The sequence below is a fragment of the Temnothorax curvispinosus genome, unplaced genomic scaffold (assembly GCF_003070985.1).
Source record: "Temnothorax curvispinosus isolate PA1 unplaced genomic scaffold, ASM307098v1 QBEX01013556.1, whole genome shotgun sequence".
Lineage (NCBI taxonomy): Eukaryota > Metazoa > Arthropoda > Insecta > Hymenoptera > Formicidae > Temnothorax > Temnothorax curvispinosus.
In genome coordinates, this window is record NW_020223336.1 from 259,962 (window position 1) to 286,895 (window position 26,934).

At 39.0% G+C, this 26,934-nt stretch overlaps 2 protein-coding genes across 7 annotated transcripts in view; one reads left to right on the forward strand and one right to left on the reverse strand.

Annotated features, from left to right (window-relative positions):
- LOC112463680 overlaps positions 1–26,934 on the reverse strand; it is a 123,739-nt gene that overhangs the window by 24,882 nt on the left and 71,923 nt on the right. For 3 of the 6 annotated variants that reach the window (XM_025030188.1, XM_025030187.1, XM_025030184.1), the window contains exons 2-10: positions 9,189–9,243; positions 7,758–7,894; positions 6,723–7,169; positions 5,945–6,185; positions 5,281–5,689; positions 4,870–5,011; positions 4,401–4,575; positions 3,751–3,958; positions 3,150–3,261 (exon numbers count right to left, since the gene is read on the reverse strand). In XM_025030188.1, the coding sequence (XP_024885956.1) occupies positions 3,150–3,261; positions 3,751–3,958; positions 4,401–4,575; positions 4,870–5,011; positions 5,281–5,689; positions 5,945–6,185; positions 6,723–7,169; positions 7,758–7,894; positions 9,189–9,220 (1,903 nt within the window). In that variant the 5' untranslated portion in view covers positions 9,221–9,243. The remainder of the gene's footprint in view (positions 1–3,149; positions 3,262–3,750; positions 3,959–4,400; positions 4,576–4,869; positions 5,012–5,280; positions 5,690–5,944; positions 6,186–6,722; positions 7,170–7,757; positions 7,895–9,188; positions 9,244–26,934) is intronic. The other 3 variants (XM_025030186.1, XM_025030185.1, XM_025030189.1) reach the window with 3 other exon arrangements.
- Positions 18,129–26,934, forward strand: part of LOC112463683 — a 41,878-nt gene continuing 33,072 nt past the window's right edge. The window contains exon 1 of the mRNA XM_025030191.1: positions 18,129–18,472. Coding sequence (XP_024885959.1) covers positions 18,208–18,472 — 265 coding nt within the window. The 5' untranslated portion in view covers positions 18,129–18,207. The remainder of the gene's footprint in view (positions 18,473–26,934) is intronic.

Here is a 26,934-nt window from a genome sequence, read left to right on the forward strand (position 1 = left end):
TCACAAGTGAGAATTATCTGAGTTTTGATGTAAATGGAAAGCAATTATTCTCACTCTCTTTCTCTTTCTTAAACATAATTTTAACATAAGATTCATATTCCGATATATTTAATCTTTCTTTATATTAAATTATATTAAACAAAGTGTATCAAAAGATAATGAGAAAGATATTTATCAGTCTAAAAGAAAATCAACTTTAAATTAATAATATATGCGAATTTTGAAACTTCATATTGTACCTACATAAAAAAATGTCCTATTACGCATCAATGATCACACGAACAACGTACCACGTTATGTAAGTCAGATATTGTCAGATATGGGTTGAAAAAATGTATCGTACTGTAGTGCTGCAGTAGTACGGATCAATGATATTCGTGGACATGAATCGTTAACATAAACTGAATTCTTAAGAAATATACGAATATATACGTACAATAAATCATTCGCTATGATGCTTATTCGGAAAAATATTGTCAATCCGATATTCTACGTAGAGTATCGGATTCCCCACGAATATCAGATATAAAATAAAATATATTCGAGATACATTCTTATAATAATGATTGTGTATTACGTTACACACGGCAGGAGAAATAGGAAGTTTTATGCTAGAAATAATAGCTGATACGATCGGGTCATACCTGTGGATCGTCACTTTCGTGAAAGTCTCCGGTGTCATGACGGGAAAGCAACAGAGTCCTCGATCACCAGGACGAGTCCTCCTCGCCATATCACTTACGACTTTCGCGTTGCACAGGGAAAACACAATCGGCACGCTAACCAATCTCGCGCGCGCGGCTATCGAACGATCGACATAACGTGTCAAGGACGTCCGGAGACGTCCGGCGTCGCCTCGAAGGTCACGGAAGGACCTTTCGAAACGTTCCGATGACAGGACGCGTTAAATCCTGTCTCCCTGACGACGCGTGCCGCGCATTGGCCGATTTCCAAATTGCTCGCTTCGATATCGGGGGCCGATATCGAATATATACTGTTCGCCGGGCACCGCCACAAGTGGTTGTGTCCTGCTGCCACCGGGAAAACACCTGATCCTGCGCTCCGTAAAGTGAAAAAGACTGGGACGAGTTCGTGGGGGATAAGTATGCTATATACGCGAGAAAACACCTTTTGTTCACGCGAAGATCTTGACAGTCTCGGTCTTAAATCCGGATTTGCCGATCGGAAGAAGAGCCACACCACTCCCCACCGATCAACGTGTTTTCATCGCTTTAATGGGCAAACTCGAACGGTGTCATCCTTCCGCAGGAAGACCCGCGCATCACCCTCCTGACAGCGTGGCTCGCCAACGAGCCCGTTGTTCGTTTGATCGCCCGGAGGATCGATCCTCCGACGCAAGTAAACACGGATGAAGAGAAGAAAAGTGGGATGGGCAAGAGGATTTGCTGCCGCGCACCTTCGATTAAAGCACGAGGGATTAAGCGTGTCGTTCGATCGCGGAGCAGGGTCCTCTCCCCTTCGGGAGTGATTCTTTTCTTTCGCTCGAATTCGATCGTCGATCCTCCGGGACGGCGAGACAAGCACTTGTCCCTGAGTTCAACAATTATTTTCGATGTCTTCGTCTCAATGTAAAGCGCGTCCTAGCCCGGCTATCCTTGCGCCTTTCTGTAAAACGACGGGAGCACCTCGCGCACGAAGCGGAGCCGCGACGAGTGTACACACGCTACACGCTCGTCCTTAGCCGAGGGGGTGTCTCGCGAGGGCTAGCTTTCTGTTTTCCAGCCTACCGACTGCCGTGCACCCCCGCGTTATTCCGCAGGTACTAAACCGGCCACGATGACGCCTGCGTCCTCGTGCGTCGCGACGACGGTTGTCCGCGACCCCCCGCGTCCGATCGCGCATGACGTAGCAATAAGGGCGCGAATTTAGCGCAACATTCGAGATAGGGAACACCTGATAGCGAATACGCCGACTTGCTGGCTGTCTCAAGTAATGAGAATATCTACTACGATTACGTAGCAGAGGTAAATTTTTTACGTTTGATTCGAATGGGTTCCAGGTTCAATATGAAGGTGAAGAAACCTCGTCTACGTTTGTTCTAATTATATGTGGAAATGAAATTAATAAAATCCTCAAATTGGAAAAAAAGCTCGTTAAAAATAAAAGAGAGATAAAACGCAAGATTATATAAGTATATGTGTATGAAATATGACATAATAATATGCGACGTATGAAATAGAAAATAGTTATAGAAAGGATATAAAAAATTAATTATAAAAAAATAAGTTTTAGGAAGCAGAGCTTACTGATAATTTTTGTGTTTAAATCTTAAAAAAAAAAGTTATACTAAAAATAATTTTTTGTATGATGGGAACAGTATGAGATACGATACCATTGACAAATATCATTGATTCATACTACTGTAGCATGTCGTAATCCGATTATAAAGATCTCACAAAAAAGAGATAAATTTATTTATATCTCTCTCCTTCGTTAAATAGTGTAAGGATTTAAAACTTTTTATTATTCTTTTGTCGCTTAAATTTTCGCGAGAATAAATATTAACGAATATCTATAAATAATATTCATGCTTAAACGATGTAACGACGCGACAATCGATTTTAAATTTATAAAAAACAAGTTTCGACTTAAATTCCCGTTAAATGAGACGGATCAATAATGCTGCGTCAAGGTAGCTTTGTTCATTACGTCGTTCATTACGGTACAAAATTTAACATGTAAAACATAACACATGATGAGATTAAAAAGAAAGGTATAGGATGTTTTCAATTGAATCAAACAGAATAGTGAGTATTTGAGACTAATAAACGGGAAACAAAATTAATACATATTGACCTTGAAACAAATAAAAATTAAAATGTGCAATGTGTCCTATGATTTCACGGTGATATTATTCCCGTGTAATTTAATCATCAAATAAAAATGATTGCCGTTTCAAGAAATAGATCCTACAATGGCAACACGGATTGTCTGAAGTATATTGAGAATTATAAAATCATTCTCGTAAAGAATCGCTGTTATCAGAAGTCAAAAGTGAGCATGGATGGAACTTTAATTGGCATACGCTGAAATTCGCTGTACGAACGCCGCGATATAAAATAATAATACGCGACCCCTCCGCGCGCAATAATTGTTATCGATCAACAAAATTCCTTTTAATCACTTACCAGTCTGGGTGCTGCTGTCAAATAAGGTGCTGGACGTTTCAACTGTCATCGACGCGAAAGTGCCATCCGTGATTTGAGCCGAACTGTCTCTTCGTCCGCGAAATCTCTGAGCCTGCAAAACACACAATACATAAATTTCTAATAACCAGATTAATTTAACTCATCAAATTAAATTAAATAAAATTTAAGTCATTAATTAAACGTATTAAAAGAATTTAACAACTTTTTATTAAAAGAACAAAGAATTTCTTTTATTTTTTTTTTATGTAAAAAAGCTAATTTAAGGTTTCTTTTCCTTTTAATACTTGATTTTGAAGGGAATATTTAAAGAAAACATTTTGTAAATATTGTTTAAACTTATATTTCTTCTCAAGAATAATTTTGCCTTATAAAATTCCCTTTTGAAATGAAGAAAAAGCTTAGAAATTTAGAAATTAAGGAGGTATCTATTCGATGTCTTCCATCTTGGAAATTTTTATAAAAATTCTCTGCCGACTTGATAAAGCTTCTTTTGTTAATAGAAATTCGAATGGTTACTTTTCTTAATGCGTTTATAGCGTAAGACGGGGTTCATTACTGCGAATTGTCAAAAGAAACAAACCACGTCGTCACTTTGAGAGCTCTGTCGTCTAAAGTTGCGGCATCGTATCATCTCTTCGGTGGTACTCTGCCGTCGAAAACCGCGCGCTATCAGAATCTCTTCCGTGGTGGATTGTCGTCGTACGATTTTCGGCGCACGGTGAATATTATCAGGTGCGCGGGCGCAAGGACTGGGCTCTCTGGACGAACACGAGGAACTATCCGGCGATCTGCAATACAAAGTTCAATATGAGACACGTTCAATATGAGGATCGCCTAATAGTGAATTCAGAATTTAAATTCAGATTTATAACGTTTTAATTAATTTAAGTGAACTTCATCTTGCAATTACAAAATAAATAGAAAACATCTTAATTATAAATTAATTCCATTACTATTTTTCTTGTTTAGTAAAAATAATTCGCAATAATATAGGTATCTAAAAATATTATACGTGTATGTATTATAAATTTATAAAAATAATTTGTAAAAAAATATTAAGTAATTATGTAACAATATTTAACTACACAAAAACTGAAGCGTACACAACGTTAAAATAAAATATTTAAAAATAAACAATTTAAAGTGTCGATAATAATTTCTCAGAACACGAGTCTATCGAAGCATTGGTGTTCTTACTATACGTTAAAAAAATCAATAGAATGTAGGTACCGTGGTGGCCGACCAGCCATGGAAGTGGACTGTCTTCTTAAACGACCTTTTCTCTGTCTGATAGGGCTGATATCTCTCTTATCGGTTCTATCAGGACTCAGATGACTTTTTGAATCGCGACGTCGCAGGTAGGAAGCAGAATCCGGGCTTAAGGAGTCTCTCCGTGCTTTCCGACCTTCAACAAGATAAATGTAAGCTGTCATTTATTCAATTATAGAAATATCTTCTTCAATACTTTTGCCAATCATTATTTATATATAAGAGAAATTTTTGCAAGACGTTTAATTTACAAAAGGTTTGAATTTTGACTTATTGCAATTAGCAAAGTTTAAAAAAATTTGACAATATGTTTTAAGGTAATTGTAAATAAGGTAATAGATAATAAGATGAATTACAGATAATGTACAGAACTTTGCTTTTATATATCGTACAGAGAAACAAATCAGCTGTAACAGCCGTTGGTACCTACCCCCGTCATCAGGATCCGCTGATAAAGTTGGCTGGCTGCCACGACGTCCTGTTGGTGGCAACGATTCATCAATTGCTGCTTGCTGGCGTATCAACCTCGACAATTTACTCGGCGAGACTTCTTTACCCTTTGCGAAATTACACTGTCGAAAATATCGATGAACGTTATAAAATCTACGTTATAAAATCTACGTTATAAAAGCTACCCTCAAGTGAACTTAAAGATCTTTAATCAAGGAAGCAATGAGCTCACTTCTCTCTTATTATAATTATTAAATAATTATTAAAAAAGCAGTTGAAAAGCTTTCAATTTTTCATTAAATATTGGTCAAGGCTTAGCTTATATCTCATCGCAAACTAAGTTACTAGCTGCTACCCTTTGCCGCTAGAAAAAGACTTTATCGATAACCGCTACCTGCGTGGTCGAGTCTCTTCGAGTGTACGGATGCGTAGGTGTGTTGTTGACGTTCGGTGAGCCGACCGGGCTGGAGCTACCGGAAGTCGAAGTGCCGGGAAGCGGAAGGCTACTTCCGGCCGTCGGTGAGATCGCCGGTGGCGTTACCGAGGACATAACGATGGTCGGTGGGCTCACGTCCAGGCTGGCTATCACTGGCGAGGTGTTGATCGACACCGTCGTTGTCCTCGTTGATTCGGTCGCCGTTGTAGTGACCACGGACGTCTTGCCGTTGACTATCAAGGACGACACCGTCATCACCGTTTTTGTATCGATCATTGTGGGACCTGTCGGTTGAGTCTTGGCTTCGAAGCTACTCGATCTCTCGCTTCTTTCCGTGGAGTTTCTCGGAGCCTCGAGATGTTCTCTACGATGGGAGAAAATTAATGCGCAAGATGCGTTTTATTATTCTATTAATTGCTCAAAGTCCAAAACATGAATAATATGTTATTCTAGATACTGAAAAATATCTAGTACGTTATATTATACATAACGTACGTATACAATTCCTTACGTATCAATTATTTTGAAAGCAATTAATTAGAAGTCACTTAAATATTTCAGTTATATTTATTAGGTATGTACTTATGAAGATCTAATTGACTATTGTAATTTAACTAACCGAACCGTATTACTGCCCGCGCTGTCTGTGCTGGAAGCGCTCGGTCTTTGATCATTTCTGTAATACTTGGTAGGCGTGACGCCACCTCCATCGACAGACTGTTGAGATTGCCTACGTCTGTGATGACGACAATTGTGCTTACGGTCGCCGGGACTCTGAGATTGTCCGGTAACCACCGAATCCCTCCTGGATCTCGCGCTCTCGCCCGAACCGCGACGAGAGTTTCTCGATTCACCCGAGCCTGCAATAATATAGTAATTAACAAGATGCATATGTACAATTCGTTAAATAATTTATATATATATATATATTTCTTTCATAAATGATTGTCTTTATATCGTTGAATAAAGTTCACTTAAAGTAACGAAATCCGTATAATATAATTTAAAAGATTCCATACGAGTCTATATACATGCACACGGGTTAGATTAGGTATCGCCATAACCGTTTGGACGAAGTACGCCGGTCGTCTTTTCCAAGTCGTTTTTTCCACACTCGACTACTCTAAACCGAACTATAGCGAGCAATGAAACTTTATTTTTCCAATATAAAATCCGCGATTCCATATTCAGGACACATCGATCCCCCAAGGTCTACTTTCAGCGATATCATGACTCGCGAAATTCGCGAATCCGTTTTCGCTGAATCCACGAAACGAGGGACGACCGGGCGAGGGTGTCGAGGGTTTCTATGTAGCTCAGTAGCTGCAAACGCGCTATTTTTAGACTAGTACTGGTATTGAAGCGAGATGCTTTCTTCTCGCTTCTGAAAATGTTACCTCGACGTGGCGTGGGCGAGATGACCGTGGGTGGCGGCTGCGGCAACAGCACATCCTTCTTGCTCCAGAGTCTGGCTATGTCGTTCTTAAGGTCACTGATGGCGGAGTCCCGTCTGGACTTGCTCGACACTTGACTCCCGCTCCGAATCCCGCTGTCGACCGAGCTCTCCCGCCTCTTTCGCAGACTAACCAGGTGGCTGGCATCGGTGGTGGTTTGGCGCGACCACGGCAGTGACTTGGCGATGTCCGCCAAGGTCTCCCTTCGGCAGAGCTTGTTGCTGCGGCTGCTTTTCGTCGAGGTACCCCCGCCGCCCCATTCACGCAGAATGTCGGTCAGCTGAGCAAGGCTCGATCGCCGACGACCCTGGTTCGTCGGCGAGCAATCCTGAGTCTCGTTCGGTGGCGAGATCGACGTGATCTGCGCCGCGGAATCTCGCCTGCCTGTTCCTACGAACAAACGCGTTCGACTAAAGAGAATCGTCGTTCAATAAATTGTAAGATGATGTCGACTTGTTATCGAGTTGCTACAAGAGAAGTCTGGGTGCAATTGTAAGATGATATCGACTGTCGACTTGTTATTATAGAAGAAGTCTGATGCAACGGTAATGAGAGTTTAATGGCAGTTAAAGAGTAAATTATAAATAGTGAGGTATATTATGTCTTGCGAATGTGTAACTGAGAAAATTATACAAAAAATTAAAAAAAAAAATAAAATATATTAATTAAATTTCTTTATACTTAAAACATTCGTTTGTACTATAATTTTCGTAATATTAAAAAAAAAATGCGTTTTGCTCGAAAGAGGCGGAAAAGAATACAAAGAATATAAATACCATTAACTTTCAGACTTTAATATTCCCGCAGAACGCACACGTAGCCCATTACAATCCGCATGAAAATAAATTCAAAGCACTTTTGCACGAGGAAGACCAACGAATTTCCATAATGTGCTTTCGTGCGAAAAATTCCTGGTTACGGGCTAAAAGCGTGTGAGCGTGTGAGCGTGTCGAGCGTGTCGAGCGTGTCTATGCATACCCAGGCGTTGCCTCAGAGTGGACTCCTCCGCCTGCTCTCGCATGAGGTCGTCCCAGCCATTGCCGCCCTGCCATATCAGCTCGACCTGATGACTCAGGATCGGCAGGTTGCACACGAAGCAGATCGCTGTCATGGTCCTGAAAAAGAGGAAGCACGCGGTCTCGGTTTAAGCCGGCAGATAAGCGCGACGTCCGCTCGCGCGCAAGCGGTACGGTACGACAGAACTTTCAACGGAAGAAGAAGGTGCATCTCTCAACGATATGAAGTTATGTGAAACCAGGCCATGCCAACAGAGCGCTTAAAAGTGATATAATTTGTCGAAGTCGTGGTTTCTCTGATAAAACCCTAAAAAAAAAACCAAAACGGTGAACGAGAGACAAAATTGTCATGCTCGATTTTGCTTCAAGCTATTTTCCGGTATTGCAAGATACAGCGGGCGGAGGCGCGCCAAGTATTGATATATACAGATGCGAGCCTCTTCCTGCCTCCTCTTATCGTCGCGAAACCACGCTTCGTCTACTTCGCCCACTTCGTAGATACGATCGAAAGAACTTATAACGAGATATCCAAGATAATACAAACGTAGCTAAGTAGAACAACACTCTAACAATGTACGATAGACACAAGAACGCAAGTGTAGTAGTTGAAAACGGGAGTGGCAGTTGTGTAAGCTCGACTATGTCGACTTCTGATAGAAACGCATGAGAATAATCATGATGGATCTCTCAGGTTTACGTTAGCGCGAATGTGACAATTTTAAAACAGCGTGAAATACTTTTGAAAAATTTTGATACGCAACGAGCAGAAATTAGATCTTGCAACAAATATCATAAACATTCTCACATTAACATTTAGATATTCAGAAAATCAAAGAAATATTTAACATCAATTTGTGATCACGAACACGACACTTATAGATATAAAATATTGAGAAAAAAAAAAAACAATTTTTTCACGTTTTATCTTCAGTTTTAAAACACCAGACACACACATTCGCGCTATATAAAATTACTGCGGCCGTGATACATGCCGTTTAATGTTTAATATATGTAAAATTGAATTCTTTACGTCGTCCGGAATTAGCATAGATTTAAATATGAATAATGTAGACTTCGGGAGCGTCGAGTAAACGCGAGAACGCATTCTAACATATGCAAAGCTCGAGATCGTCGAGATCACACAAGTCGATATCAGCCTCCAGTTTAGAAATGTTACCGCAGCGTGTTTCGCGAGCGCCGATGAACGTCATTCCAAAAAGCATGGATGCATAAAGAAACTCGAGATATATATATATTATACAATATAATATATATATGTATATACAATTACTATATAGAGCGAGAGAGCCGCATATATATATTTTTTTCTCAATGTATACAGCACACACTGAAAACTTTTTTAGAAGGCATATATCTGATTTGATGTTTCGACCTGCGTCGAAGTCTGGGGCTCTGCTTCGACATCGCATGGCAAGGGCCTGGCCGACCTGCAAAAGATACACACACACAAACTTTTTTTTTTTCGATCGACCGCTTCGATAGTAAAGTAGTTGATGTAGAGAGGCATCGCACTCTCGATGATGCTGTATCCTGAAAAGGCGCATGATACTCGAGATAGCGATGATCACTTTTAATTACAAGAGTCACATTGTTTTTATACGTAAACCGACGCCACCACCGGTTTCTTACAAGCGTTATCGATAATCGATGACGTGGTAAAGAGACTGGACAATGGGAGTTATGATAATGCAATGCGAGAACATTGTAAATAAATAACGTATGTTGTGACTAGACAAAATGTAACATGATATAATGTTTTATTTATACATGTATAATGTATATGTGTGTGTGTGTGTGTGCGTGTGTGTTTCGTAAAATAATCCTGCGCATATCATCAAAATGTTTTAACAGTTGTTTAACAGTCAGCCGGATTACTATGATATCAAATTAAATATGTTTCATCGTGTATATGAGAAGAAATGCGTGTTTAATTATTAAATCTATTTTTAAGTACGGAATTTATCATAAATGTTGCGTGAGAATTTCCGCATCACTTTGGCTCTCACCTCCGGTTTCATCCACATCCGATACTCGTACATTAAGTGAAATTTGATAGAACTGCATTCCCGGCGTCGAATATACGCGCAAACTTTAACGCTACAAATTTTACTCAAATACGCACTTTTGTCTATAATCTTCACACAATTCCCGCGAGAGATCGATTCGCTACAACCTTTGCCATATTAATAACGTTCCCACTGTGAAACCCCCACTGTGTCATAATGGTATTACCTCGTTAAAACTTAACTGTCGCGTAGCCTTATGTTAAGAGAAATCGCAAGTCGACCAACTCCAACTCATTCGTATGCTAATACAGCCGGTCGTTAACGGCGAAGTTTAACGGCCTGTAAGTATAAGACGAATTAAGAGAAGTAATTCAATGGGTGACAAAAGAGAAAGCGTTTCGGTAAAGCGCAATTTCGCCAGAAAAACCGTAGACTGAAAAAAACTGCAGCTTGTTTGAAAGCCGGACTCGAAACGTGAGCGGACAACAATTAATTAATCTCCCTGTCAAAGCCACAGGGCTTACTTATGCACAAAGTGACCTAATTAGCGATTCACTTGCCCCAATTACTTCGCTCCGCCAAACAAACGAGCATCAGTAACGAACTCACGTTTAATATCGATTGTCAATAAGTTTGGACACAAAACTTCTTTGAAAATACGAAAATTTTGCATATTAGAAAGTTTAAGGTAATATTACTTGTAAATTACTCAATTAAAACTTGCAATTTTGTGATTCTCATACTCTTTGTTCTCAATTTGAGTATTTTATTTCATTTCCTTGATTTAATATTAGTTTTAATTAATGCTGCAATTAATACCGAGTAAAAATGGGCGGAACGTGCCCTGGATTCTTTAAAATCCTTTCTCTTGAAAAATTCCTGGACGCGAGTGTTGTGAAACAATTTTCTGTCTACCGTCTATGTAGCTGTAGGTGGTCTGGTAACTGAGTATTAAATGTGTAGCGTGTGCAAGACAAATAAAAATTTAAATAAAATGGAGAAATTCAAAGGAAATACATAAGAAAGCGTTAACAATATTATTGTTGTAAATAATCTATTTTGGAATACAAAAAATTCCCTAGTACAAATCTCAACAAGAAACAGAATTTTTTCCCTGTTTTTTTTTTTAGTAATGTTATTTGAAGCGGGAACGTACAGATGCAACGCAGATTGCGAACTTTTATTTGCCTGCGTTAAAGCCGCATCCCAAGCCATGCTGAGGTTTGTAAAACGCGAGAAACTACGCGAAAAAGTGCATTATGATAAAGAATATAAAAAGATTGACAGCATAAAAGTTTCAATTTTCCTACTATTAGACACATATAATCATATTAAGTATATTTAATCGAATTAATTAAGGTTTTTATAATGCAGCGTGATAAACGAAGAAATGCGTAACAATTTTTTTGTTGGCCATCGCGATTTCGTGCATTATTAAAGGCGATTGTCGCGGAAAGTGTGATTTAATCAATTTCACAGAACGCTTTTCAAATCGTGAAAGTCAATATTAAAAGTAATGAAATTAACTTATTGATATTTAGAAAAGCAACTTTTAAAAGTTAAGTTGTTTTTTTCATTGCACTGATTTTACATTGATATTGAGATGTATCAAACACATCTTTTTTTTAAATTACAAAGCATATATATGGAATATAAAACTGTCTGGTAAACTAATAATTGTGTGAGAAAGTTTCAGGTATTTAATAAAATTTTTAATAAAAGACTTGTTTAAAATAATTAGAAATAATGGTACTTGGGATTCTTTTTATGTTCATTAATCGTGAAAGATCAAAATTTATTTTGCATTGTTAAAAGAATATTACGTAATTTTAAGAATGCAATTACGGAGATATATTTCTGATTTTTTTTATTAACGAATATTGAGTGAATTATGCGTATAATACACTTCTTCGCGTTATGACTTTTCCTAATGCTCGATTTTAAGATACATTATAGTAACAACCTAACAAGGCATGCCAAGTAGACCATCCGGATCACCACCTCGCGTCACCATAATACGTGGTTTAACGTCACATTGTGGCTTGTATTATCGGCCAGCGAAACGTCATTAATACGACAGCTTTGACATTTCCTGTTTCAACATCCATTGTACGTTAATAACGCCGATTGCGAGAGCTGAGTGGAAAATGGCTTGCGTTACGCGACGATAGAGCGAGACAGAATTATTTGAAAATCAAAACGGAAAATAAAATTCATTTCTGTAAAAAATTGTTTATATTTTCTTGTTATTGCAGCGTCGTATATTTTCAAGAGAAAAATGCTAGGTGGGATGATTTTAAATTATACGAGCAATATTAAAATGAAGAAACTTTTCTTATTCCCGTATTGTGAATTATTATATAATATCCTTTATTATCCTCCAGTTCCGCAATTGTGTGGTGTAACTTATTTACGTAACGTGCATAAAATGAATTACTCGCCTCACGTTAACATTAAAATTATGAACGCGCAATAGATATTCCGCGATATCATATTCGCTCCTAAATGTAATTTTGCGCAACACGACACGCGTGTGTAATTCGAAGCGTCGTAACCAGAAACTACCACATAGGTAGGGTACAAGAAACAGGATTACATATTTCAAAAATTTATTTGAATATGCATTCGTCAGTCGTTGAGTTCTCAATTCAGTCATTGTAAAGCATAAACATGCTTTCATCAACCATGATTGTTACTGCACTTGGGGTAAATTAAATATTAATAATTTCTCTCAAAAAGGAATACAAATACATTTTCGGTACAATAGTAATCTCATTAGTAATATAGCACAAAAATACATGTATCAACAACTTTCTTTCAATGTTCCAACAATAATGGGAATTAACTTTTTAAAACTTGCAGTTATATATAACCAGAAATGAAATGTAGCGATCACATTTTACTTACTTATGCTCCTAATACTAGTTCTTTTCAAAGTTTAAGCCAATGTAATAAAACAAAAACTTGGGAAGCTCATTTTCCAGAATAAAATATTTTTGATATTAAACGTGGAGTGGTTTCGTACATGTTTTACAGCACAAAGTGTTTTGTATTTCGACGATTATAATTTCTCAGACATTACGTTTAGTTATACATATATACAACGGCACGTGGTAAAGTCTCTCGTAATGGCGAGAAATGTCTTAAGACGTGTTTGCTCGAAGGTAATAATAACTCCTAGAATATCGCGAGAGATCACCGTGATTGCGGCCTCGTAAAAACGAGCAAAGTTTATCCGCAGAAGAACTCGCGGAGGACTCGGCAAGGTAGTACCTGCGCAAATTGAAGGACTCCGTTTTCCTTGCATCGCGGATCTCGACGCAGTCCACGCGAAGTACCTTAATAAAATCCGACCCCAAAACTCGTCGGAAGGAAAAACTCATCCGGCATCGTTTCGAAAGCTCATCTACGAACAAGCTGACGGCCAGTAACGGTTAGATGAGGGAGAACGAGATGCAAAGAAAAAAAATACGAAAAAGAGTCATCCTTGAGATAAAATAAATCCTCTCTGCTTTCATCCTGGATGAAAATCGCGAAAGGTTTTCCAGGTGAAAAAAAAGTAGAACAAAGAACGTCCTGAGCAACATTCATCTAGCCTTTCTCGATATTTTTTAATTGACACAGATACTGTTACTACGTTCTTTTACAGTTAAGCTGTAAGTTTTAATTTTACTTGAAAATATTATTACTGTCTTGATTATTCTCTATTTACGCATTGCTTTGTAGTAAACTCGGTAGTAAATGACGTTACATGATGGCATTCATTTATTAGAGAGAACGTGACCTAAAATAATTTTTTGAAATAAACTTTAATATATTTATATAAATTAAAAACATAATTAAAAACATTCTTTAGTGGAAGTCTATGAAAAATACATAATGTAAGTAAAACAACAGAATAATATTCATACAAATGTGGCGGTGCAATGCGAAAATGAGTTTTTTTCGTGCTTTATTCGGAAACGTCAGAAACGTATTACGAGATGGAAACGGCATTCTCCACGTAAATGATGACAAAATGTCCCTTTATCGAGACGGTGCAGTGTGCACGTTTAGTAAACTCGATCATGTCTGCCACGCGTTAAAGCTTTCTATCGAGTTAAATATTTGAGGATGACAGGGAATCTATAATGGAGGTATCAACATATGCTTTACACGGAGATGTTTGTGTGAAGTAGCAAATATTTAAAAAATATTGTTCGAAGAAATGCGATTTTTTAACATGTACAATATAATATATATATTATATACACGTATATATGTACATGCATACACATGTATATGTGTATGTACACACATTATATACATAGATGTATATGGGTAGAAAGTTTTAAGTGTTTTAATTATACTGAATAATTAATACTGTGTGTAGTATACTGAATCTATATAAATGTCAATCAATTTATAATCTATATTAATTGCAACAAAGTATGATTATTACTGCGGAACAAGAATGTTTAATAAAACCCAAGTTTTAAAAATATTGCACAAATTAATCACCTGGGAAAGAAATGAAAATTTTAGGTCGAGTATTTGATTAACTTTTTCACTACTCTTGGAATATGTATGTTTCATGGAATTTCCTTCGTTTCTAGAACGAAGTTTCCGTCCACTCATACATATTTTTAAACTCAAACGACTTCAAACAATGTTACAGAAAGATTGTAGTGTTGAAAGAATTAAAGACTGTTGATATCGTCCAAAAACGTATAACATATGTTGAATCGCTCGCTAAATGATTTAAATTAAAATAAAATTAATGTATCACCAATGAGAAGTGTAAAATAAATGGAGGATAAAATAGATCGAAAGGAAAAGAAAGAGAGAATTATATGTACGAGAACAGAGCAAAATACCAAGAGCATCGCTAGCCTTTTAATATTGAAATTGGCATTACAGCCGACGATAATTGCTTCCAAGAGAACTCCCTTGACTCGCAAAAGACCCTTTCGTGCGAGGATCTATTTTAAGTGTTTATTTTCTCTATCGGTCACGGTTCTCCAATTTTCTGCTAACCCTGACTGATGTTTTCTACATATATCGTAGGATAGTGGTTTCCACCAAATCAAGCCATTCGAGGCAAATCGAAAGTAACTTATACGAGGGTAGCGGAACGAACGGTCCATATTCATTTCCAGTCGACGACATGCGACTCGCGATTATTTCCTATCAAGGGATCACATTTCGTGATACAATCGTTCGTGATGGACGTAACAATACGAGGGCTAGATGTTAGATACTCGCCCCAAGTGGTCGTATCTAAGGCTTGATACTTGGGAAAAATACTGATCTACAGGTGGGCGTTAAAAGATGAAAGACATGACGGCGCCGTCGGTAAATATCTTCCTCGAACATCTCCACCATCAGGAAATTCTATCACGAGCAATTTTTTGTCTGGGGGATCTACTGTCACAAGTCAGTTACTGCGAAAAATATTGTGTACAATTGTTCATCGATATCCTCTCGAGCTTCGCAAAATTACAGGAAAAGTGACAACAAAGTACAATATTATCTGAAAAATGGTTACACGCTAAACATATCGATTATCTATCACTATTTTATGATGCTAAATACACGGTTTGTGACAGAAAGTTAAAAAAACCAGCGGGAGAAGAATTTCAATTTCCTACACAAATATTTCCTCTTTAAACGATACTATGTTTATCACAATATTTCCCCTCGGAATCGTTCGAGGAGGAAAATCCATTCGGTCATCCTGAATAGCCAAAGAATCAAAAGATGATATTTGGAATACGGTGATGACGTCCGAGGAAAAATCCGTGGCTACCCGCGCTTCCGGAGGATTTATCCGGAGAGATAAAACACGAGGATAAGACGCGTAACAACGTTTTCTTCGAGGTTGGACAAGAAGCGATCTCGCTGACGAATGAACAACGTTTCAACGTCGCGCGAAAGTCCCAGAAGGCTCGTGGAATACGATCAATGGTAAAAGAGGAAGGAAACGAGGGACGCGCATCGAGCCACGTGGATCAAATACGAGGAGTGAAAATCGGACACACTGTTGCTCGACGCCGAACAAAAGCTGCGAAGGGTATTCCCATAGCAACCATCGCGACAACGTTGTTCGCTAGGAGTAGGAGAGGAGAAAGAGCGAGACGAGCGACGTGAAACGGAGACGTCGCGATGACGAACGGAACGAGGAGGAAGGAACTGAAGGATCCGCGGAATTCCCGAGGGCGAAGGAGAAACTAATATCCATTCTCTTGTACCGGCAAGCAGAATTTATTGTCCGCGCGAAGACCGGATTACGGATCAAGCCCTAACCAAATGAAACTTTCTCTCTCGCCGCAGCATATATAAATATAAATATCAGAGATATTTCTGTCCTTTCTCCTCAGTATTACATTTAGTGCTATAAATACTAATAAATCGGTGCTACTCAACCTGCGATCTTATTGCACGCTGCTTCACATTTATATATCTCACTGTACGAATAAATCGAGGAATCTATTTGTGATTTGTAAGTTCAACGGCACGTCTCCCTTCGACACAGCGGAAATGTAAATATATAAACCAAAATTGCTCGATCTACTTACTACGATAGTCGCGTATTTCAGAACAAGTGACATAATGTAAAAGATTATAATAATAGAAAAAATTGTATCATTTATCAATTTAATAATAATTATAAAATATTTCTTGCAAGCCGACTAAACGAGATGCAACGCAAGTAATATAAATGCAGATACGATAGTTTTCTCTCTCAAAAAAGAAAATGTGCCCTTTTTTATAAATTCGTATAACGTAAACAGATTCGTATGCGTAAAATGAAACTACTTTATATATTTTCGACGTTGTATTAAAAATATCACGAAACATTCTTGTTCGTTATCGCAATTAACTGAGAGAGAAATTCTAAAAAATTTTCACGAAAAGTGTAATTGATATAAAAGTATCAAACAACGTCTATTATGAACAACGTCCAGGCAAATTTTGAAATCTGCGATATAGGTATCGCGTTCGCGATCGTAAATAAAACCGGCAGAAAACAGGCGCCATTTTATCGTCTGAAAATACGTGGGAAATGCAAGAGATGTTTTTTACGTAAACTTTTCATACATGCGCGCGCGCGTCCAAGTGCGACGACGAAAATATTCGGCGATGCTTCGAATACCCGGCATCGTGAGAAACTATTAAACACCGAACGAGACGAAACTTAATCAGACACGAGCGAGATTTCATTTGTTTATAAAAAATCTAATCATTTCTCAATGTATTCATTCTCATTAATAATATTCCAAATATCGCGCCGCTAAAAGTTTTCCCGCGCGAATGAGCGAATAGGAGCGAGTAGGACGCGTCACGTGACTCAGTCTAGCACTAGTAGCACTTGCCGATTAGTTCACGTCGTACACGTCACGTACATCATCGCGTCGCGGATGATTGCTCGGCCGCGTCGCTCCGCGTTTCCGCGTCTCTTTGACTGATCCGGGCGAATTTTGCGCACGGACAAGTGTCGAGTGTCGCGTTCGGCTGCGGACGATTGTCCCGGGGTGTGTGGAACAGTTGGTATCGATCGTGATCGAACGCGATTAACTCGTCCGTCGTTTCGGCATTCGCGATCCGCTGTCTGTCTCGCGTTTCGGCGTCGGTCGGCATGTCGGCACGTCGCAGTTTCCTGGTATAAACTTACAGGGCGTTGTGTATGGTTGGATATTTCACGTGTCGCGAGTATCGGGCGACCGACGTCGGCCGGACGCGGACGGGCGTCCCAAGTGCCGTGTTACTGCCGTTCAGCATCCGGGATCGCTGAAGGAGCGTCGAAAGGGAGCGTCGAGGGATCGCCGCGCGAGAGAGATTCGTCGGGACAGGGTGATTCCGCCGAGGATTACGCTTGCCTGCGATATTCGCTCGTGTCCGCCATAATCGCCCGAGACGTGATACTTTCCGTGATTTTCTCGTCGTTAAGTGGCGTCAGAATTGCCAGAAACGCTCGTCGCGTCTGACGATGACTCCGGTTAAATTAATCGGTAATTAATTTATTTCTCGTTAATTTCTTGTTTAATATGAGAGAGAGAGGGACAACGAATTACATGGTTGAAAATTTTATCTTAATTAAGCAATCCTGCCGATTAATACCTGTACTATTTTATTGACATAGAAAATTATTAATTTTTTGTTTAACACATAGAAAAACATATTAGATCACAAGCAATGTATAATTGGTGATTAATTTATTTCTGGTCAACTTATTAATTTCTTGTTTAATAATACATACGAGAAAAAATATTAGGAGCAACGAGTTATACATTTAGAAATTTTGCTTCAAGCTGCATTTTTGCAATTCTATTGAATTAATCGCTCCGATTAAGTTGATCGGAGTTTCGGGCGAAATCGTCCTAAATCGGAGTCGATGAATGCCGGATGAATCTGACGAGCAAACTGTACTGTATAATTGGTCCGCCGCGCGATCGCGACCTAACGTATGTCTCTCTGCATCCACGATTGGCATCGTTCGACAGAGAAATTCATTTACTGGTTTGCGCATTTCACGAACGCGTCCGCGAGTGTGTTGGAGTATATCCCAGGTGCATCGGAGAACATCAAAGAAAATCGTGGCGGATTATACGGAGTACAGAAGGCGAAACATTTCGGGTCTACGACACGCCGCTCGCAACACCGGATGACGGTGAGTGTACTTCACTTTTTTTTGCCCGCTAAATTATTACCGGAATATTTCCGTCATGCAAGGTAAAAAAGTTTGCTTGACATAGAGGTCCTTTCTTTTTACGGCATCTCTGTGGCTGACGTAAATAACGAAGTTGCTTCAGATAAACCTGATGTGATAAAAAAGAAAATATCAAGCGACACAAGTAGACACGAGTCGACACAAGTGTCGTTCTATCTTACGGTTACTCGTTGCCAAAAAAAAAGAGAGATAGAACGACGTTTGTGTCGCTTGTTGAAAAACGCGCACCAAGGGGTTTTTGATCAGTTTTTTTTACCTGTCGCGTTTATAAACCGTAATAAAACGTGTGTGTATCAAACAACATAATCGGCGACAAATGTATCTGTCTGATATATTCGTCTCGCTAGAGGCGAGTCTGGCGAATTTTCTCGCGAACCAAGTAAGTAAGGTAAATGAATCAAAAACAAACAGATTTAATTGTTATTTTTCAATTTTTATCGAACAACAAATTTTCCATGTATTTAATTAAAAAGCCGGAATGAATTTAAAAAAAAGTCGAAAGTCGTCGGGGCGCAACTGCGAAATTAAACGTCAAAAATGCAGGCCGATCTCTTGTATATTTCGCTATATCTATAAATTAAATCGTTGTTGCCCACCGGTCAACTACTCGTCAAAACTTTGAAGCAAATTTTTGCGAGGGGAAAAACTATAGGAGGAGCGGGGAGGGAATAGGAATGACGCGTGCACGCCCCCGTTTTCCCGCCAGCGGGCACGAATGCGATTTAAAAGTCAAATTCAGCGACCGTGAACGGGGACGATAAAGCGAGGCATTAAGTGATAAACGGAGGAGGAGCGAGGATGACGCGCCTCGCTAATAATTCACAGTAAGAACTCCGCGCGATTAATTAGGCAGACGCTGCCTGTCGCTCGGAGAGCCGGGGGAGGGCGACGTCGCGGCAAAATATCTAGCCGAAAATATCACCTCGGAAGGAGCCGTCTCCCTCGACTTCGGGCTTAATGAAGCGTTTTTTTTCCGAGGTTAATGCACGTTATCACGCTTCAAAAATAGAACGGAATGAATCGTCGAAACAGAATGGAAGGAATACTCCGATAAACGGGACGGCCGCGAATCGGGGCTCGACGTGTTCGATGAAACAAGCAACTTCGTGGTGCATCCGAGCGTGAAAATTGTACGAGCTAGGACGCGCCTTCGGTGAAATCAATTCCAAGTATTTCCATTTCCGCGGGGAAACTCCGAAAGAGTTATTGATAATGCATGCGTATTAAGAGACGCGACGCAACACTCGGAGATTTATCAAGTGCGACGAAGTATTTGCGTTAATTATTCGTGTGGAGATTTAAGAAACAGGATTAGAATGACGGATTTAAACTTGCTAAATTTCAAAGATGGCTTTTCGAGATGGCTGCGTGTATCGCGCGCGAAGCCACGCGGTTTCCGGTGCCGTTTTTCAAAAGATTAAGGATCTTGATCCCTTAATCGGCTTAATCGTTCGAATATTTCAACAAGAAATCTCCTTGTAATTATCATCTTTAATGCTCGGGGATCAAGATGTCTCGTAACTTTTAGGCAAACTTTAGTTACTTACTCGGGAGTTGTTTACTCAGCATCTCGCTCCGTTCCGTCCGTATTTATAAGACGGAGGCGCGTTGAAGACGAAGGTATGGGCGTTGATGGAACGTGCTACAGGTGCTACATATCAATTTCACAATTGTCGCGAGGGATAAAAATTGTAATACGTAATGCAGACGTGTGTACCCTTCGCCGTTGGGGAGCGATATCGCATCGGAAGCGATATAGCAGGAGAAAAATAATGTGGCGGCGTTATTTATAGTCCTGCTTCGAGCAAATATCACAAGCCACTGGCAGAATCCTCTTTTATCTAAAGGAAAGCAAAAGAAACTGACAGACATCCCAATTTCTTTCGTGTCCATCTCGAGAAAAATAACTACCGCGGCCGTCGGTTTTAACTTTAACATCAGATTTTATCGAATTTTTTCTCAATTACAACAAAACGGTTAATACTGCCCAGTCGTCCGCGTAATTTAAATTTGAACAAGGGAATATTAACTTTTTTAAAATTTCAATTCTAGATTCATTTACTCATTGTCAGTTTAGTCCATAAGTAGAAAATTGCAAAAATGAAAACCTTCCTCGCCATTTTTCTCAAGGAGATATTTACCGCAAGCTTGTCAAAAAATTGTTCGTTAAAATGATGAACTGATTCTTATGATATTCTTTATATGTGTTACGATTCTGCAAATAACAAGAGATTTGTTTATCGACGAGACCTGTCGAAAAGATTTGACACATTTCGACAATTAACGCGGCTCAGTTGACGGATCGTCAAATATAACAGGGAAACATTTCGGATACGGCATCATTTTTACCCATCATTCATTTTCAAAGGAAGATCCATCGCTATCGGTTCTTCTACAAAACTGCAAAACTGCAAAACATCAGCGATTCTACTTGCGCCACGCGGGCGCGCAATTTTTAAGCCCTTGCGCATCAACTATTTTCCGCTCTTAACACAGGCAGACAAGATTTTCCATTTTTTAATAGTCTGCTCTCGAATTCCCTTTTAGCGAAATGTTTATAAAGATGTCGTTTAATCCTCGCCTTTATCCGCGCAGCAAGATACGTAGAAAAATCGATAGCGACACTTTTAAAAGCATACACGGTAATACGCGCAAGATGTAAGCAACGCGGAAGCTTTCGCTCGAGACCCTTGCGCTATATTTTATCTTATAAGAAGGATATAAATAACGTCTGTGTGATAACAAAGCAAATTAAAATCGTTATCTCTATTCGTATAGGTACGAAGCAATTCATATTCCGAACGTATGTGTTCGCGCGATTCTCGCCCTAGGCAGCTTTGCATATATACTTTCCACACATTCGTATGCGTTTTCGATTATTTCGGAAATAAACGAAACGACGCGTGCAAAATTAGTATAATTCTCCGCTTTCTATATAGCATTCACCAGACGCGTAAAAGGAAACGACGCGGCAGCCCAATGATGCTTTTCGTGATATATATAAGTTATACCATGCACAGTGCGCACTGCGCCTAGGTCATTCTCGAGCCCTCTCGTCCAGCCATTATCCTTGGAGAGGATTCTGTGCTGCTCGTATATACCTATCCGTTCTGGCGCAAAAGCGGACGTACCGATTCTCGTACATTGAAAGCACCTCGCGTTGCTAGAGGCGAAAAAAGCACGCGCATCTCTTCAACAACGATAGAGAGGACAAAGCATGTTACGAGAGGTCTTAAGACTTCTTTTTTTATTCGAGGAAATGTGCGAATTAAATTCTCGCAGGAAATTAACGACGAGAAAAAGAGTGAGCTTGATTCACCTCTCTCTTCGCGCTGAGATATGAGCTATTAATTTAATTAATCTTTTAAAATATTATTAGTATTCATTTGGAACTGTGTAAATGATTTGTAATTTTGCCACGGAATTATAAAAGTTATACAAAAGTCCGCGACAAATATATACTTCCGAAGAATGGTGGGAAGAATTAATTTAAAAAGTCAAGATACTATGCGTCACGATTATAATGTCCGATTTGTTAGTAAAATGCATTCTGGGAATAAGAGTTTAATGCACTAAGCACTTGGTTTTTTTAATCTGAATCTTTGTTCAATATTTTTATCACATACGCAAAATATAGTTAGCTAATTCCGAATTTTATTTGTATAATATTGAAATAAAACGACGACTAGACAAGTATATTTAGCGATAAATGTATAATTCAAACATAAACTTTTTTTGTCTATTTATTAACACTTTTTATATCTAAAAAGTTAGTGAAAAAGGAATTAGCTATTCAAAAAAATAGATATCGGTTCGATATCGCAAAAATCTGTTAAATCCTCGACTCGGAACACCTAAACTGTTTTCTTTTTTTTTTCTTTTTTTTTGGGTAGCGCTGAATTACTCGAGAAAGCGTTCGATCTCGCAACCGATAATTCATTGTTAGGAGCATAAAGATACGGGAGGAAGGTGGATTGCATTGTATAACCAAGGTATTCGATTCAGCTACAAGCGTTTATTGAAAACTACCTCTTACCGAGTCCATATAACGTTCATATTGAATCTGTTAGAAAGCTTTTCGATCTTCTCTCAGCGCGATGCGATTAAGCGATTTAAATCGCACGTGTCAGCGGAAGCGCGTGGGTTCGCACGCGCAGCTGAGCGACAGTCGTAATATAAAACTTATTGGCGTTACAACATCTGGCAGTCCTAATTTCACAGCAGACATTTTGCAAATTCTCCTCTTTGACACAGATTTAGATGGGACAAATTTTATTTGCTCCTTTCTCGCAAGAAGTCGACTGCTGAATCTCCGACGACGAAATAATGAATGATGGGTTTCTAAAAGAGCTTGAAGACGACTTTCTTCCGAATCCTTAAAAATGAAGCTTCGAAATGTATTTTAAATTGAATCGAGGGATTTATAATAGAAAATATTATTCACAGATATATCAATATCTCGAGTTTTTTTATCGTTTTACAATTGAATTTTTTTTTACCTATATTGTTGTATACGCGAGATTTCAATATTGAAAGAAGATATACTTTGCTCGACCAGACAATATGTATACTCGGCAAAATACCGCGGTTGGCCGCAGTACGTCAATAGCTCTCATAATCATCTATCGAAAATCGATACCCAACGGAGGGTCCTTATAACATTTCGTCATTTCAAGGGTCTTCTCTGCTGCTTCTGTATCGGGTGCCATCCCGTGATGCCGAAGAAGCGAAACTTCGATCGTGCGATCGTAAAACAACATATAAGATTGCCACCTATATCAGAGTGTATTTTTTCTGCTTTATTGCACCATTACGATAAAGCAAACCGTTCACAAGTCGCGCGTGGAACAAAATAGAGCTTAAATGTGCAATCACTGCCAGGAGTATTCCTCGTAACTTATCACGTTAGAAGAGAATCGTAATTATATAAAATCTCAATAAAAATATCGTCGGTTTTCTTTTTCTATCGACGTTCTCGCTACTCGATCTAGCCACGTGTGTTTTAACTATTGAAGAGGAAGAAAAAGAGAAAGAACGGCGACAATTAAAATATTTTATATATTGTAAATTCATTTAATGTCAGAACAGCTTTTAGCATGATTTTTATTTTAATTTCTGAAGTATTCTTAAATGTTGAATAATTTCTCTTTCTAACGAAAAGTAGCCGTAATACATGAAATTTAAATTAAAATGATATATATTAAAGCTTAATACTGAAAGTACTTTTGCTTCTATCTCACATGTTTCAACTATAATTCTACAACGCATATGACGCACTTAACATCGCGAATGCATCGTCGGATTAAAAAGTCTCTCATACTCGTAAAAAATTCCGTGTTCATGGAATGAAATATCTCACCGACGAAACTACTTTAGATATAATTATAAACAATTCAACTATTGAGTTGCCAAATGGATTATTATAGCATTACGTTATTTTCGATAAATCGTGATAAGTATGCAATATATAGTCTTTGGATCGATTTATCATGATACTATCACAATATATATATTGCTAAGGAATCTGACATTTCTGTATCGTGATACTTGGGCGAGATAGGCGATTTTCAAACGCCGTCACCGATACCCAATTTTCCTTAACGATATCGACCCGTTCGGCACAATACGATGATGTATGATCCGGCGATCACGAGACCATGAATGGTCTCGGTCCGATCGAGTGGGAACGAAAAATCGCCGACCCTCGAAAGAGATTGTCGCGACGAAACACCGTCGTGCGGTAAAAGGGTATACTTTCACGCGTAGACCGCAATATGCGCGTTCCTCAGACAGCGTAAAGCTCAATGGCGAATTGCCGTTACGAGCAAGCGAGCAAGCTTTCAAATCCAGCCTTTTAACGCTCTCTACGTGACGGCAATGAGACCTTCACGTTCGCAGGGATATGAATTCGCATTTTTCCGACGCGACGCCTTGTCGGTACTTTCTCACCTTTGAAATAGCGATGTTCATTGTCCTAACGCGATACGCGCAAATACAAAGAGAAGACGAACAGAAGACGTAGGGTCTTACTTGAGTAGGACAGCATTTTGCACACGTCAGATTTCTCGCGACCCGATTTGCCGATGTAGCGCGAAATAGATAAGTAAAGCCCAGAGGAGGAGGAAAGGACGAGGAAGGTGCGGCCGAGATGCGCTTTTGACACTCCGCAGAAGTCGCACGTTCTTAATCAAGCTGCGAGATGAGAGTGGTTCCCTTCTTATCTTCTGTCGTTTTATTTTATTCTTTCACGAAGAAGAGGAATAAGGTGTCTTGGGAAAGAAAAACGCCGCGAGATCTTCGGAAACGATGTCGTGAGGCTATGCGAGCTGAATATTAATACCATCGTAATGTCTAGTCGCGACTTTGAAACTATGGCGGTGAGCACGCGGCGATTTATCTTTTCGGACTTCCGGACGAAAGTCCGAAGAGATGCAGCGATGCACTTTATCACGTACTCCGAGACGTACTCCGTACCGAGAATAGCGAGGTATTATGAAGTTTCTATCGAAACCGACGGATATAAATTCATACAACATAGATTTCAATTTTATTCGTTTTAGGAGAAAATTGCCGCTATTAATATCGACAAAAGTATATTTTATAAAGTTTTTGTTTATATAAAAAAATATATCGAGAAAATCGCGAATAAAGATTTTAATTTCAAGTTTAATTGTGTTTGCTGAATATATATACAGGGGATTCCGGATCAATCAAAAAATATATTTTATAGATGAATATGAGAATTAAAGATATTCTAGAAATTAATTTTTTATTAAATTTTATGAACAATTTTTAGTTTTTTTCTTTAAGAAATCTTTAACGTCATGTTATTTATTTAAAATTCGGCAGACGTAAAATACGATAGATTGGAGTAAAAAGAAAAATGTTTCACTTTTGATTCCAATAATTTATCAATATCTTGTTCACGTTATCGTCGAAATTTTCTCCGTTCGTCCGCTGACAACGTAATTTGTCCGGGCACATATTTCCCGGATCCCTGCAATATCCCTCCACCGTCTGGTGGGAAATTGCAACGGCGGTGATTCCGAGGCTTTCATTGTAACGAAATTATCTGTAAAGATGTCTCGAGATGTCCTGATAGAACATTTCTTCGAGATACGCGGCCCAATTTCGGGTCTTATCGGTCGACCAAGAACGGCGCGAACATCTCGTGACTCTTCCTGCTCGTAGGAACCTCGGAAATTTTTAACCGACGAAGGGACGAGAGCTCGTGCATTATCCGACGACACTGTACAAGGCGTCGCACTCGTACTCGCAAATTGCGCGGCCATCCGTAGCCTATAATCGAATTTCGGCTCAATTTCGTGCGCTGCATCCTGGGAAACTTTGGCATTATCGGCTACCGGTTTCGCATGCACTGATTTCTCGCATACTCCAGCTTTCGATAAAGTATTTATTTCGATCCGTTATCGAGACAAAATTATACCGTACTTTACTTTGAACGAGATGTCCGCCCGACGAGATTTTTCCGTAATTATCGATTATAGAGTTATGTAAAGTATCGATTGAATCTCTAAGACATTTAATATACATATCTCTAAGAATTTAATATACATATCTAATTTTTCTACATAAATTCTTATGCAAAATGCCTTTGCGAAACGTGCGAGGAAAATCTTGTGTTATATGCTATAAAATGTTCCCCTCTGCGGTTATATTTAATCCTGACGTAACAAATTATGTTAAGATATTAATAACCGATTTATTATTTTCCATTCATTATTTTATTATATTATTTAATAAAAATTTATAAGAGATAGATCGAATTTAATTCACGTTGGATATTTTGCATACAGAAATCCGAAGTCTTAGCAGCAGAAGTTATACACGCGAATCTAAAAAATACGTATCTATTATCAAACGTGTATCATTTTGTAACTTATGATATATAAAAAATTATATACAGGCACACACACACACACGCACACACAATCAAATCTATTGGCTTCTGGGCTTGACTACGTATGCAATTCACGTGCACGTGTCAGAAACTACCGGCGCAGTCTGACCGCAGTTACGGGGCAACTACTGGCACCGATCAGACACGTACAACATAAGCGGAAGGAACGTCGAAGTAAGCGGAGTGTAATGGCGATAGCCGCTTGCAGCAGGCAGTGGTAATACGTAATACCGATAACTCAATCGACACGACTGCATCGCGCATCCGCGTATAACGGAATCCTTGTTCAGCCGGGATATTCCCGCGTAACAGGATAGCGTGCACAGCGAGCAACAGCGAGAACTGCTGCTCGCGATCGCGCGATCCGACTATTAAGTCTGATTAAGACTACATCGAGCAACTCGTTAGCGACTTGTTACCGATGCCGAGCGACGCTGAGCATTAGTTTCTGTCTCATCTACGAACATCCGAGAGCAGCTTG